Genomic DNA, 13,365 nt, shown 5'->3' with positions numbered 1-13,365 from the left:
CCAATAATTAAGAGACCTCCTGGGAGACCAACCAAAAAAAGGGCTGTTGATGTGATCATAGTTGTAAGAACCGGACCGGTGATCGAACCGGTCAGGTTACTGGTTCACTGGTTTATTGGTTCAACCGATAAACTGTTGGTTGAACCGGTAAAATCGGTTTCACATGAATAAAAAATATAAAAATACTAAAAATAGTCATAAACTTAATAAATTCAAAATACATATCGTTAGTTCTTCACCAACATTTTAAAAATAACCAAGTTTCAAAGTCTAAATATAACTAATACAAAGATAAACATGAAAGTAGTTAGTACTTAGTACTAGTACATTAGTATCTTAATTAAACACAATATGGATAACAATTCATAAACTAAATCCAAGGAGTGATTTCGAAGTCGGCAAGTTACTCTTCATCTGACAAATGTGGAGCTACATCCTGATTGGTTTCATTTTGATTTGCATTTTCCACAGAATTATTAGCTCCATCATCCTCCCGATCATCTTCCAAATCCAATTGATCTAGCATTATAGATAATGTTTCACAAATCAAGATAAAAAATAATATAAAACATGTTATAAGGCATACGAAAATCATAGTTGATCAAAATTCATAAATAAATAAAAGCATACCTAAATCATCTAAAGGTGATTGAAGAGACATATTTGCAAGATCATTTCGTAAAGCATCAATTTCTTCAGGAGTTAAAAATGGTGGTGAATCTTCCAGTATCCATTCCGAATGATCCTCAAATGCATCAAGACAAATTGGATCATAAACTTGGTTTCTCATTTGGTTCCTATGTTATCAATATATTTCGTTACTCATGTGATGATTAAGATTTTAAAATAATGCTTTCAAGTTTCAACTTAAAACAATCAAGAAAGTACCTTTGTTGTAACCTTAAGTTGTAATGAACATAAACAAGATCATTAAGTTTTTGATGCTTTAGCCGATTCCTCTTCTTTGAGTGAATGTGTTCAAAAATACTCCAGTTACGCTCACAACCTGAAGAGCTACAAGTCTGGCTTAAAACACGAATAGCCAACTTTTGCAAATTTGGTGCTCCACAACCATAAGATTCCCACCATTGATCTTAACATAAAAAACAGATAAATAATTTATCACAATCATAAATATCACATAATAAATTCATCACAATAGTAAAAGACCAAATTTATGAAGAAATTTCACCTGGCATAACAGTGGTTCGTTCACGTATTGCAGAGGGTCTTCCAAAATCTTTCTCAGCATTCTTAAAGATCCTCTTCTCACTTGTCAGCTTAGAATTCAATACAGGATCATCATAAGCATATTTCTCAATGACATCCAACAAGCCAGAAATCATTTCTTTGTGATTTTCAAATTCTCCAGCATTAAATCGAAAAGCTGGATTTAACCAATAACCAGCGGCATGAAGATTTCTCTTAAGTTGTGCATCCCAAAGGATATCCAAAATCTTCAGATAAGGATCAACAACCTTCTTTCTTTTCTGAAACCTCCTCACCATTTCTTCTGTAGCCTTATAAATAGCTTGATAAAGATAACCCATGGCAGGTCTGTCTTCACTATCCACAATACGTAAAACATGAACAAGTGGCGAAGTAAGCTTAACAATATCAGTGCATTGACTCCAAAATTTAGAATCCAAGACTTGATCCACAAATTTCTTAGCTTTGGCTTCTTTGGAGTAAGCTGAGCTTGTAAATTCTTTAGAAGTCACCATAGCTCTCAGAGGATCCTTTTGAGCTAAAATACTTTGCAAAGCAATGAAATTAGTAGCAAACCGAGTTGGAGCTAGACGAAGTATTTTCCGCCCACCTGTAAACTTTCTCATCAAGAACAATGGATAGCAATGATTATAGATATACTTAGTGATCAGTGAAGCTTGTGACACAGTTTGACTCACTTCTTGCAACTTCCCAATATCTTGAAACATCAGATTAACACAATGAGCTGCACAAGGGGACCAATACAATTTAGGAAACTCAGCCTCCAACAATCTTCCCACAGCAACATAGTTTGCAGCATTGTCCGTTACAATATGCACAACATTCTCAGGACCAACAAACAATACAACATCCCTAAACAACTTAAACAAATTTTCAGCAGTTTTTGAGATATTAGAAGCATCAACTGACTTTAGAAAAACAGTTCCTTTAGGATAATAAACTAAAAAATTAATCAAAGTACGCCTACAATGATCAGTCCATCTATCGGCCATAATAGTGCATCCAGTTTGCTTCCAAATCTCACGATAACCATCAATCATCTTCCTTACATCCTCAACTAATTTACTCAACAAATACCCACTGACTCTTGGATAACTTGGCCCTTTATACCCTGCACCCATGCTTGCAATAGCATCAATCATTGGCTGATAGTAAGCTGAATTAACCGCATTAAATGGAACAGAGGCATCCACCATCCATTTCGCAATAGCAATATCACACTTTTCCACAATTTCTTTGCTTTGAAGAACGCTTTTGATAGTTGGTTGAGCTCCGGGTGTTGTTGCCGATGGAAAATAGGATTGTAAACCTTTGACTTGTTTTCCTTTTCTAGAGATAGGTGTTGGAACCCTGGATTTTTGTTGTTGTTGCATCTCATTACGTTCGATCTCGTCAAATTCTCTTTCAACATCATCACAAGCATTATAACTTTCGGCATATTGTTCTTGAGTTTTTCTTTTCTTGCTTCGAAGCTCTTCAATACTTTCATGGAATTGGTGTCTCACTGCAGCTGGCACCTTTCGACAAGAGTCAATATCTCCTCCTTTTCCAGCCAAATGAAGTTTAAACCGATGAATTCCTCCACCCCTAATAAGCTTCTCACAATATATGCATAGCAGAATTGTTTTTCCAGACTCCACAACTTGTTTACAATGACCCCATATAGGATTGGTTTTTGCTCTATTATTGTTTTTTTGGGTTCCGATTGATGCATCAGGAGTTGATCCTTATTCTTGCGAAGATGGTGTTTCTGATGGTGTATTCGCAGAAGCCATTCTAAAAGAATATGGAGTAGCAAAACTGCAAAATTATAAAACAATAGCAACCCTAAATTCCCTAGTTCCTATTCCCTATTCAGCAAGACAGCAACCTTAAATTCTTAAATAGTTAAATTCCCTATTCAGCAAGACAAGCAAATTCATATTTCATAGATTCAAATCAAGCATATAATCCAACAGTTTCATATTTTCAGTACAAATCAACAAAACATAAATTGATTTACATGAAAAATTTGATTTACATAACATGAAAAATGCAACAGCCAACAGTTTCATATTTCATGTCCTAATCCAACAGTAAATTTACAAGGAAATTCAACAAGCATATTCAACAAGGAAATTCAACAAGCATATTCAAGTGTAATGTTTTCAACAGTTTCAAATTTCAACAAGCATATTCAACAAGGAAATTCAGCTTAACAGAACTTACAGTAACAGAACAGAGCAGAGTGTAATGTATTTCACACAACAATCATTAAACTTCAAGTGTAAAACAGAGCAGAAGCAGATTACAGAACTGGAGCAGTGGAGCTTACCTGTTGACAGAGTCACAGAGCAATAGCACTAGAGCAGAAGGGTGATGGGGAGGGCGACTGGGCGAGGGCGACGACGCTGGAATGGCGAGTTCGATTGCGCGCAACGGCCGACCGGCGAGTTCGAGGGTGGCGGGTCTGCTGTTCGGAGAGGATGACAGGCTGAGTTGGTTGAGTTGGTTTCTTCAGAGCTCAGACCGCCGGTGAGACGAAGAGGATGATGGGCTGGGGGCTGGGTGAGTGAGGTGAGGGCGGCGGACTGGCGGAGGGCTGGTAGGGTTTCGCCGTTTCGCCGTTAGGGTTGGGGGAAATAGCCAAAAGGGGAGGGAAATTGGAACTGCAAACTTGGATCGGGTGGGGCATGGGGGTGGTAGCCCGTAGGGCAGTAGGGCTTTTCTTTTTTTTTAAATAAACCAAAACGACGTCGTTTTGGAAAAAGAATAAAAAAAAATTTCCTGAACCGGTCGGTTAACCAGAAACCGCCAGTTTTTCGTTTTTTATCAAAACCGGCCGGTTCAACCCGGTTCAAAACGGTTCTATTCCTTATCCGATTACATCACTCAACCGAACCGGTTCTGGGTCTGGTTCACTGGTTTTCTGGTCGAACCGGCCGGTCCGGTCCGATTCTTACAACTATGGATGTGGTGGTTGAGTTTCAAATGCCGCCACAAGGTCACAATGTGAGGAACTCATTCTAAGTAACATGCAGTAAATGTGAAAAAAAGGGACACTACCATAGGACTTGCAAAGGCGCACCTGCAAATCTGAATTGGCAGTCAAAGCGAAAGAAGGCAAAGCAACACCAAAATAGAAACCAATCATCACAGACACATGCAGATCAGCAACAAGCACAGGTTAAAGGAGTTCTACATGTTTTTGTTACATTGTAGTTATTATTATTTCTAAATTGAGCAGAATAGTTATACTACCATATGCATGAAAGTAGCTGAGATGTTATTTTCATTTGCATAGGCTGGGAAAGGAGTTCAACCAAATAACTCCCAGAATGTTATTGTCACACCATTGGATCCAGTGGTAGCTCACTGTCTTACATCCTATAGTTACTTAGTTTTTTTTTTTTTTTTGGATGAACAACTTTGCTTCTCTTGTGTACTTCAATGGCTAAAGCAAAAAAGTAAAAGTAAAAGGTTCCAAAGAGATCCACCCCTATTTCAGTCCAAGAAGAGGGAAGAGTTAAGATCCAATCTTCACAGTCTGTCCCACCACCAATAGAGGTTATTTTATTTTTCAGATTCATGTCCATACACTATAACATATTTTAGCCCAAGAGTATAGATCATGAATTCTATTGTTTTCATGTGCTTTAGGGTGTAAGTTTCAACACTGAGCACTCAACCCCTACTACCCTAACTACACTCAATCAGGGGCCAATTTTCAGACCCAAGCAAGCAATAACTAAACCACCAGCACCTACACTTTACCACCCTCAACAGCAGGCCACAACCCCAATACTTCAGCCCCCTCTCTAGTAGGCAACAGCCCCAACCACACAACCACCAAGTCAGCAGCAACACATAACTGATGGAGCAACTAGCTCAGGAACTGCTACAACTCCCTTCAAGTTTGTCCCCACATCAGGCCTAAATGCACCCCACAGATTCAAGCAAACATATGGGTTTAGGCCACCAAGACTTGAGAAATGACATACTTATAGTCATAGTTATGGAGACTATGAATATTTTGGTGTCAAGTTTTTTGGTTGTCAAGTTACAATACGTAATAGACTTAAGGCTACAATTATGGAAATTGGTAGACTACTAAAGCATATTTTTTGTTTTGTGAATTCAGACATATGCTGATGTTTTTGGCTGATACATCAACAAACTAAATCAGGCCTTTGTGCTTAGCAATATGAATATAAATATGATGCTTTTAGCTTATACAACATTGTGCATACTTATCATGGTTTCAAACTTAGGATTCTTACAAAAAAATTCACATTCCATTCATATAGAACCTACAATTACAGAGCAAATTAACTCATGTCTTAACCTTGTCCATGCATCACTTACAGCAACACAATATACCCTAAAACACTACATACACAATTGCTGTTAACAGAATTAACATTGCCAGAATAACAAATACACCATAGTGATTACTACATTTTTTTTATTTTCCTTCATATTCATGCTCAATCTTATATTCCAGTTGCTCCAATCTATTCTCTGATGAGCGGATAATTTATACGCTTTTTGGCATTGTTTTTAGGTAGTTTTTAGTAGGTTCTAGATACTTTTTAGTATGTTTTTTATTAGTTTTCATAAAAAATTCATATTTCTGGACTTTACTACGAGTTTATGTATTTTTCTGTGATTTCAGGTATTTTTTTTGCTGAAATTGAGGGACCTGAGCAAAAATCTGATTCAGGCTGAAAAAGGAATGCTGATGTTGTTGGATTCTAACCTCCCTGCACTCAAAATAGATTTTTTGGAGCTACAGAACTCCAAATGACGCGCTCTCAACTGCGTTGGAAAGTAGACATCCAGGGTTTTCCAGCAATATATAATAGTCTACACTTCATTCAAGATTAGACGATGCAAACTGGCGTTCAACGCTAGTTCCATGCTGCATTCTGGAGTAAAACGCCAGAAACACGTCACAAACCAGAGTTAAACGCCAAAAATACGTTACAACTTGGCGTTTAACTCCAATAGAAGCCTTAGCTCGTGTAAAGCTCAAACTCAGCCCAAGCACACATCAAAGTGGGCCCCAAAAGTGGATTTTTGCACTTAGACTTATTTCTATAAACCCTAGTAGCTGTTTTAGTATAAATAGAACTTTTTACTATTGTATTAGACGTCTTTTGACCATTGGTCTTTTCCCTATTTTTCGAATTCATATGCCGTTTTGGGGGCTGTCCATTCGGCCATGCCTAGACCTTGTTCTTATGTATTTTCAACGGTGGAGTTTCTACACACCATAGATTAAGGTGTGGAGCTCTGCTGTACCTCGAGAATTAATGCAATTACTATTGTTCTTTTATTCAATTCAAGCTTATTTTTATTCTAAGATATCACTCGTACTTCAACCTGATGGATGTGATGATCCGTGACACTCATCATCATCCGTCCTTATGAACGTGTACCTGACAATCACCTCCGTTCTACAAGCAAGAGCTAGAGTGTGTATCTCTTGGATTCCTGATGCACGACGCATGGTTGCCCTCGCCTGACAACCGAGCCTTCCATTCCGTGAGATCAGAGTCTTCGTGGTATAAGCTAGAACCCATTGGCAGCATTCTTGAGATTCCGGAAAGTCTAAACCTTGTCTATGATAGGATTCAGGGATTAAATGACTGTGACAAGCTTCAAACTCGCGAGTGTGAGGCGTAGTGATAGACGCAAAAGGATCAATGGATCCTATTCCGACATGATCGAGAACCAACAGCTGATTAGCCATGCGGGAAACCGTAGAGGACCATTTTCACTGAGAGGATGGGAAGTAGCCATTGACAACGGTGACACCCTACATACAGCTTGCCATGGAAAGGAGTAAGAATGATTGGATGAAGCAGTAGGAAAGCAGAGATTCAAAAGGAACACAACATCTTCATGCACTTATCTGAAATTCCCACCAATGAATTACATAAGTATCTCTATCTTTATTTTATGCTTTATTTATTTTTATATTCGAAAACCATTATAACCATTTGAATCCGCCTGACTGAGATCTACAAGATGACCATAGCTTGCTTCATACCAATAATCTCTGTGGGATCGACCCTTACTCACGTAAGGTTTATTACTTGGACGACCCAGTACACTTGCTGGTTAGTGATGCGAAGTTGTGAAGAAAGTGCTGAGATTATAGATGCGCATACCAAGTTGAATGCCATTGTTAGAGATCACAATTTCATGCACCATTCTCCAGCATCATCATTCTTCCTTCAACATTATTGTTATCTTCATGTCCAAAACGTTTAGAAATCAGTTCATCCAGTCAAACAAAATAGTTGCAGTGACGTTGCTCCATCTGCAATTGCCATTATAGTGAATACAACTTGTTAAACCACAGAATAAGTTGATTACATAAATGGAAGATAGAGGCACACTTACGTGATAGTAGGAACAACCGAGGAAGATTCTGACTGGGTTCTTCGATGTCCTAGATTCTTGCATGATTGCATACGTTCCACATTTGCTTTTAGGGTGCTGGAACTTGGCCTTCTTCCCCTCACTTGCATTGCTATTCGAACCCACCATAGTCTTCCTCCAGACACGGCGTGTGTGAGAGGTTGAAGATTACTCTGGATCGCTCATGCTTGAGCCCCTAGTGTTAGGGTTCAAAAAAGAGGGAGAATGAGATTTCACAAAAACACGCAAAAAGCCTTTGAGCCAAAACGACATCGCTTTGCTGACTGTACAGAGTTTTAATGGTCCCGGTGAACACATACCATTCCACGTAGGATGTGCCAAGGCCATGTCATAGGCTACACGTTACACCTCAGCGTTTTTCGACGACTATGAACGAAAAAACCAACGAAAAAATTTATTGGTCTCACGGAATATATAAACAGGAGTCGATCTGATATTTTATAAAGGTTAGGAAGCGTGTAGTCAAAGAATACTGGAGAAGATAAAGTGTCTGCTCTGACTTTGTCTCAACAACGGAGTTTTCACAACTAGCTACCGGTTTCAAAGAGGTCTTGCTACTTCTGATTTTTGTCAAAGATGTTATCTTGCTCTAGAGGATATTGACCATTGCTTTAGGACTTGCCAAAAAGCTCGTCAGATTTGGATTAGCTTAAACTTGGGAATGATTGCTGTAGATTCTGGTTTGGATTTTGTGTCTTGGATTCGGTCTAACCTCAACAAAAATGAGTTCCTCTTTGCAGCGGCCTTTTGGTGGATTTGGAGGGATAGGAACAATGACATCTTCCATCAAGATAATCCATGGAGTAGGGAAAAAATTGTTCACTTGGCTAAACATGCTGCTCGAGATTTCTCCAATGTCATTACCACCCAAAAACATATTACTCCTTCCTCTTTGCAATATAACTGGGAACCACCTCCGATGAATGTCTATAAAGTGAACTGCGATGCAAGCGTTTTTGAAAATGAGCAATTAGTTGGCTTTGGGTGTATTATTAGAGACAGCATGAGAATTTGGATGAAAGGTTGTTCTGCCAATATGCCTCTTTCTAGTGTTCTCTGTTGTGAGCTTCATGCTATTTGTAGAGGGCTTGTTATGCTTTGGGATTGCGAGTGCAAAGAGGTTATATGTGAAACTGATAATCTTGATGCGTTTCTTCTTGTTTCGCGAGACACAACCAGCATGATTAGGACTGACTTTGATTTGCTTGACAAAATTAAAGAGATGCTCCAACGTAATTGGACAGTTACGGTAGTACTCATTCAGCGCACAGCAAATAGAGTGGCTGATTTAATGGCTAAGACGGCTGCTTTTAACAAGTATGTGTACTTGAAATGATTACTATCCCCTAATAATTTAGACATTATTATTAGAAAAAAATCTTACTCTTTCTCTTAAGTCTTTTTTCTTTATGTTATTTCCAATCACCAAAAAATTTAAAAAAGAACAAGGGCAGAAAGGGTATTTACTCGTTTGGGAACTGACTTGAAATTAGCTGTGTACTTCATTCCCTCCGTCAGCGAAATACCAACATTCAACATTCTTTCGTTCCCGCCCTCTCTCTCTCTCTCTCTCTCTCTCTCTCTCTCTCTCTCTCTCTCTCTCTCTCTCTCTCGCGTGTTGTTTCTCACACCATCACCGTTTCGATTCCGTTCAGCTACTCCTCTTCCCTTCCCTTCTGGGCCTTCTCGAACCTTCCAAAACCCGATCCACCCTACTTGATTTCTTCTTCTTCTTCTTCTTCTCCTTCCTTTTACTCACTCATCATTTTTTATCCACTTTTCATTTGCTGCTTCAAATTTCATCCGATAAGGTAATCGCCTCTCACTCTCCCTTCTTTCCGTTTCTCTCTCTGGTTTCGGAGACCTCTTTCTTTATTCTACAGCAACCATTTCCGTGAATATTTTCTTTTTCTCCTGCTGTTTCGTCGGAGTAATTTTATTTTCTTGGTAATTACATTCTCACAGTGATCAATTTAGGGTTTCGACGTACGCCAATCTTTGATGAATTTTGTTGACTTCAGAGAAATTATATGATTTTTCTTAAATAAAGGTTACTTATGGTAGATTTTCCCCACAATTCCAAGTTTAGAATCTGATTCCCTGTTTGATTTCGAATGCGTAGCAGATGGCAGGGAAAGTAAACCCGGTTTATTTTTGTTGAATAAATTTTCCAGTACTTGGCTTTTGTTACTTCTCAGCTACTGAGCCTCTACAGTTTTTTTTTATTATTATTTTAAGGATTTTTTATTATCGATTTTTGGAAGGTTGGACGACAATGAAAACGGGCAGGTTACCAGACAGCAAAGCTGCAAAGGCTTCTGGAGAATGCAATATGAAGACAGGATCCATGGGTGTGAAAAATTCCACTAAGAAAACTACTAGAAGGAATCACAAATCAAGTGGTAATTCGTTTTCCCCAATCTACTGTTTGTATTGATTTATTTTATCCTATTTACTAGTATATTGAATGTTAACCTATATCATCCAAAGAATGTTTGGGTTCTTCTTTGTAGAATCATTATATTTTGTTCGATGAGTTTCTAGTTTTAAAATTTTCACAGAATATTTATTTGCCACTAACTTGTAGATTTTGAAAAACCTGGTCAAACCTTTCTTTCCTCTTCAGGATGTGAAGAGTTGTTCGATGGTAAGGAGAATGAGCATTTTTCATTTAAGGAACCTGTCGGCAAGTGCCCAGAGCTTCCTGATAAAGATATATTCCTTATGGAAAACAGAGACAGCCCTGTATTTCACGCTGGACAAACACTTGCTTCTTCTTCAAAGATTAAGTTGCAACTTTTTCCCATAAACAAAGAAACTCGAGTTGGACTTCAAAAGGTCATATGGCCAATATGGAGCATGTATCTATTATTTTTATGCTTGCTGTAAGTTTGAAGCTTAAACTATTACTTTCTCTTTTTCAGGATGGACATAATCCGTATTTAGAACTCACACTCAAAGGTCAAAAGAAGATTTCTTCTGTGCTGAAACACCTTGAAAAAAAGTGGGGAAGCTCAACTGTAGCCAAAGGGGATCCCATACTTTTTCCATATAATATAATGGAAAATCTTTCTAACTGCAGAAGGTGGACAATTAATGATAGCGGCACAACTGCTGCAGATGTATATGCTGCTGTTGGAAGCCCTATACTTTTTCGCTTGAGGTATAATGTTTGATTAGTTACTCTCAAAGTTTTCCTTTTGTATGTAGAAATTGAGTATCCTAAATTGTCTTTGGCTTTTCTCTCTTTTCAGGTATGGTTGGTTTTACATGCATGAACCTAGATCCTTGGGTATACCTTTCAGACCAATACCCAATGCGCCTGTTGTACAGTCTGGAGAAATAGAGAGAGGTTGCATTGCTAATACAGAGACTTCATATGAAGAAGGGGACAAGGTTGAGGTCACAACGAAGGAATGCAAAGCAACTGATATGGGTGGTGAAGCAGATGATGTTACAGCCCAGAAAATAGACAATGCATCTGCTGCTCCTCCAGTAAATTGTTTAGATCTTTTGCTTTGTTTGACTTATAGGAGTGTGTGGAGATTTTTAGATATATTATGTGGAGTACAAGAAAAACTAAGTTCCATTATTTAGTCTTATTTGTCATCTTGGTACTTGGTAGCATAAGCATAAAAGCAATCAAAATTCATAATGTAAATATAATTCTGATTGATTGACAGTGTTTCTTTTTACATATTTGAGGGATTTAGTAGTGGCTGGCCTTGTTTCAAGACTGAAATGCAAATTCCAGTCCTGTGACAGTTATATTTTATATAGTAAATGTTCTAATACAAAACTGAATTCCAGCACATGTGATTCCATATCTTTGTTTTATAAGACATACGCATGTTTTGTTCTAATAGGATAACCAGGAAGGAGTAAGTAATAGTCTTCAACAGCCATCATTATCATGGATTGATAGTCTAACCAACGTAAGCATTGGGGGCCTCCTTGCTGAAGCATCCTTACTGGGTAGATTTGATACTCCTGAACCAAAGTCATATGAGAGCAATGCTGGCAAGCAACAAAGTGGTGCAAGTCAGATAATATCTGATAGTCTAACCAACATAAGTATCGGGGGCCTCCTGTCTGAAGCATCTTTACAGGGCAGGTTCAGTAAATCAACGGAAAGTAATGCTGGCAAGCAACAAAGTGGTGCAAGTCAGTTATTTTCTGATTCGTTGGATGCTTTTATTGTTGCCCAAAACAGTCATTCTTCTGTTTCAAGACCATCTGCTGAAGGGTTGCGAACATCTATATTGGATGCTGAAGAAACATGTCATGCTTTTCCTGTTCAAAAGTTAGCTTCTACAGCAGTAGACATGCAGACTACTGGTAGTGCCAACTCATTAAAGTTGCCAATAGATAAGGTAGTTACTCTTGGTCTTCAATGTTGATTTATTCTTTAGATTTAAGATAGTATCATGTTCTCTTTCACTTTCATTTCATTTTATTTTATTTTTTAAAAAATTGAAGGGAGGTGGGGTAGTGGGGGTTGACTCTATCATGAGATTGTGCATGGTGCATAGTGCATATCATAAGAAGACTGTTTTAATTAGGTATCATTTTAGTCAGCCTATGAGTGTATAGAGTCAAAAAGGCCTATGTTTCATTTTGAATGACTGCATAAAAATGCCTTGCTGATAAAGTACTTCTATATATATTCACTGGCATTGAAATCAAATTCAACATAATGGTGGATTGAGATTGTAGTTCACTAGTTCTATTAATTGCATGGAAGCTTTGTTTTCTACATTTTTGCTCGTTAACTCATGGTCTCTTATGCTGCTGTAAAGGTTAATAATCAAGATGGACTTTCACAAAATCTGCTATTGGAGAAGAGTTGGACAGACTTGTTACTTGCACGTTCAAATGATGATGAAAGAAGTCTTGGGCTATCTGGCATCAAATGGGTAATTTATATTCTTACTGAGCTGTTGGCGTTTATGTTTTCTCATTCCTTGATAACTGATTCATTTAATATGCTATTTGAATACAGAATGAATCCTTGGGACCTTTTGATTTTGGTGTACCAGCTAAGAAGATTATCAGCGGAGACAGATTTAGCATGGATGAATTTGTTAAATCTTAGATGTATGGCTCCATTCTGAAGTTAATTTTGTAAGGAAGGAGAAGAAAAAAATTGTACATAATAGAAAACACTTGATGAGAAGACAAGGGAAAAAGAAATGGAAAGAAACATTCAGGGAACTAGAATCCGGTTTTGAAGTTGTTCTTTTCAGCATTGTCCTGGTTTGGTTTTTGATATTTTGACTTCCCAAAATGCTAGTGAACTGATATTTAATGTAATTCCATCATTTCATGGTATGTTAAACGCTTTACGTTGGCAATAAAAGATATACTGGTGCAAATTCAAACAAACCTGAGGGAGAGGAAAATGACTGTTCTTCAAAAGCCAGATGTACGTGAATTTCCTAGTTGGAAATAGGTAAAAGGTAATACTGTGTTCTAAGGTTTTATTGGTAAGTATATCCCAACCATACTTGCAAGATTTGAAAAGACAGTAATATTAGTTAGAAGTAGAATATTTTGGAACAGTTGTTGACAACTAAAAACTCTTCTCTAGTATTTTTGGAATAAAATATTTTTAAATTTGATTCGATTTAAAATGAATTAAATTAGAAATGAGTAATTGTATATGAATTATGTAAAATATGAATTGACTTATTTAAAAATTGATAA

General features: G+C 37.6%; 2 protein-coding genes across 2 annotated transcripts; one reads left to right on the top strand and one right to left on the bottom strand.

Moving 5' to 3' along the window:
- Window positions 1-403: 403 nt before the first annotated feature.
- On the bottom strand, window positions 404-7,767 carry LOC130966873 (uncharacterized). Its single transcript, XM_057891696.1, has 5 exons — window positions 7,621-7,767; window positions 1,193-2,825; window positions 889-1,093; window positions 631-797; window positions 404-519 (listed from the first exon to the last, which is right to left on the bottom strand). Exons 1-5 carry the CDS (start codon window positions 7,765-7,767, stop codon window positions 404-406), a joined length of 2,268 nt encoding a protein of 755 aa, XP_057747679.1.
- A 1,478-nt stretch (window positions 7,768-9,245) lies between these two features.
- LOC130970270 (TSL-kinase interacting protein 1) lies at window positions 9,246-13,076 on the top strand. The gene is made up of 8 exons (XM_057896297.1): window positions 9,246-9,470; window positions 9,924-10,061; window positions 10,286-10,497; window positions 10,584-10,822; window positions 10,914-11,154; window positions 11,526-12,032; window positions 12,459-12,575; window positions 12,662-13,076. Exons 2-8 carry the CDS (start codon window positions 9,935-9,937, stop codon window positions 12,752-12,754), a joined length of 1,536 nt encoding a protein of 511 aa, XP_057752280.1. The 5' UTR covers window positions 9,246-9,470; window positions 9,924-9,934; the 3' UTR covers window positions 12,755-13,076.
- The last annotated feature ends 289 nt before the right edge of the window (window positions 13,077-13,365 follow it).

Source organism: Arachis stenosperma, chromosome 3, assembly GCF_014773155.1.
Source record: "Arachis stenosperma cultivar V10309 chromosome 3, arast.V10309.gnm1.PFL2, whole genome shotgun sequence".
Classification (NCBI taxonomy): Eukaryota; Viridiplantae; Streptophyta; class Magnoliopsida; order Fabales; family Fabaceae; genus Arachis; species Arachis stenosperma.
The sequence above is the reverse complement of the archived record's forward strand: the minus strand, read 5'-3'. Positions and strand labels throughout refer to the sequence as shown.

Excerpts from the sequence above, each read along its gene's own strand:
- LOC130966873 (XM_057891696.1), bottom strand. The coding sequence starts at position 7,767 with ATGGTGGGTTCGAATAGCAATGCAAGTGAGGGGAAGAAGGCCAAGTTC. Across the intron at positions 2,826-7,620 it reads TCGGTTGTTCCTACTATCAC|CTTATTAGGGGTGGAGGAAT; the intron begins GTAAGTGTGCCT and ends TATTGTGAGAAG. Across the intron at positions 1,094-1,192 it reads ACGAACCACTGTTATGCCAG|ATCAATGGTGGGAATCTTAT; the intron begins GTGAAATTTCTT and ends TTTTATGTTAAG.
- LOC130970270 (XM_057896297.1), top strand. The coding sequence starts at position 9,935 with ATGAAAACGGGCAGGTTACCAGACAGCAAAGCTGCAAAGGCTTCTGGA. Across the intron at positions 10,823-10,913 it reads CCTATACTTTTTCGCTTGAG|GTATGGTTGGTTTTACATGC; the intron begins GTATAATGTTTG and ends CTCTCTTTTCAG. Across the intron at positions 12,033-12,458 it reads TAAAGTTGCCAATAGATAAG|GTTAATAATCAAGATGGACT; the intron begins GTAGTTACTCTT and ends GCTGCTGTAAAG.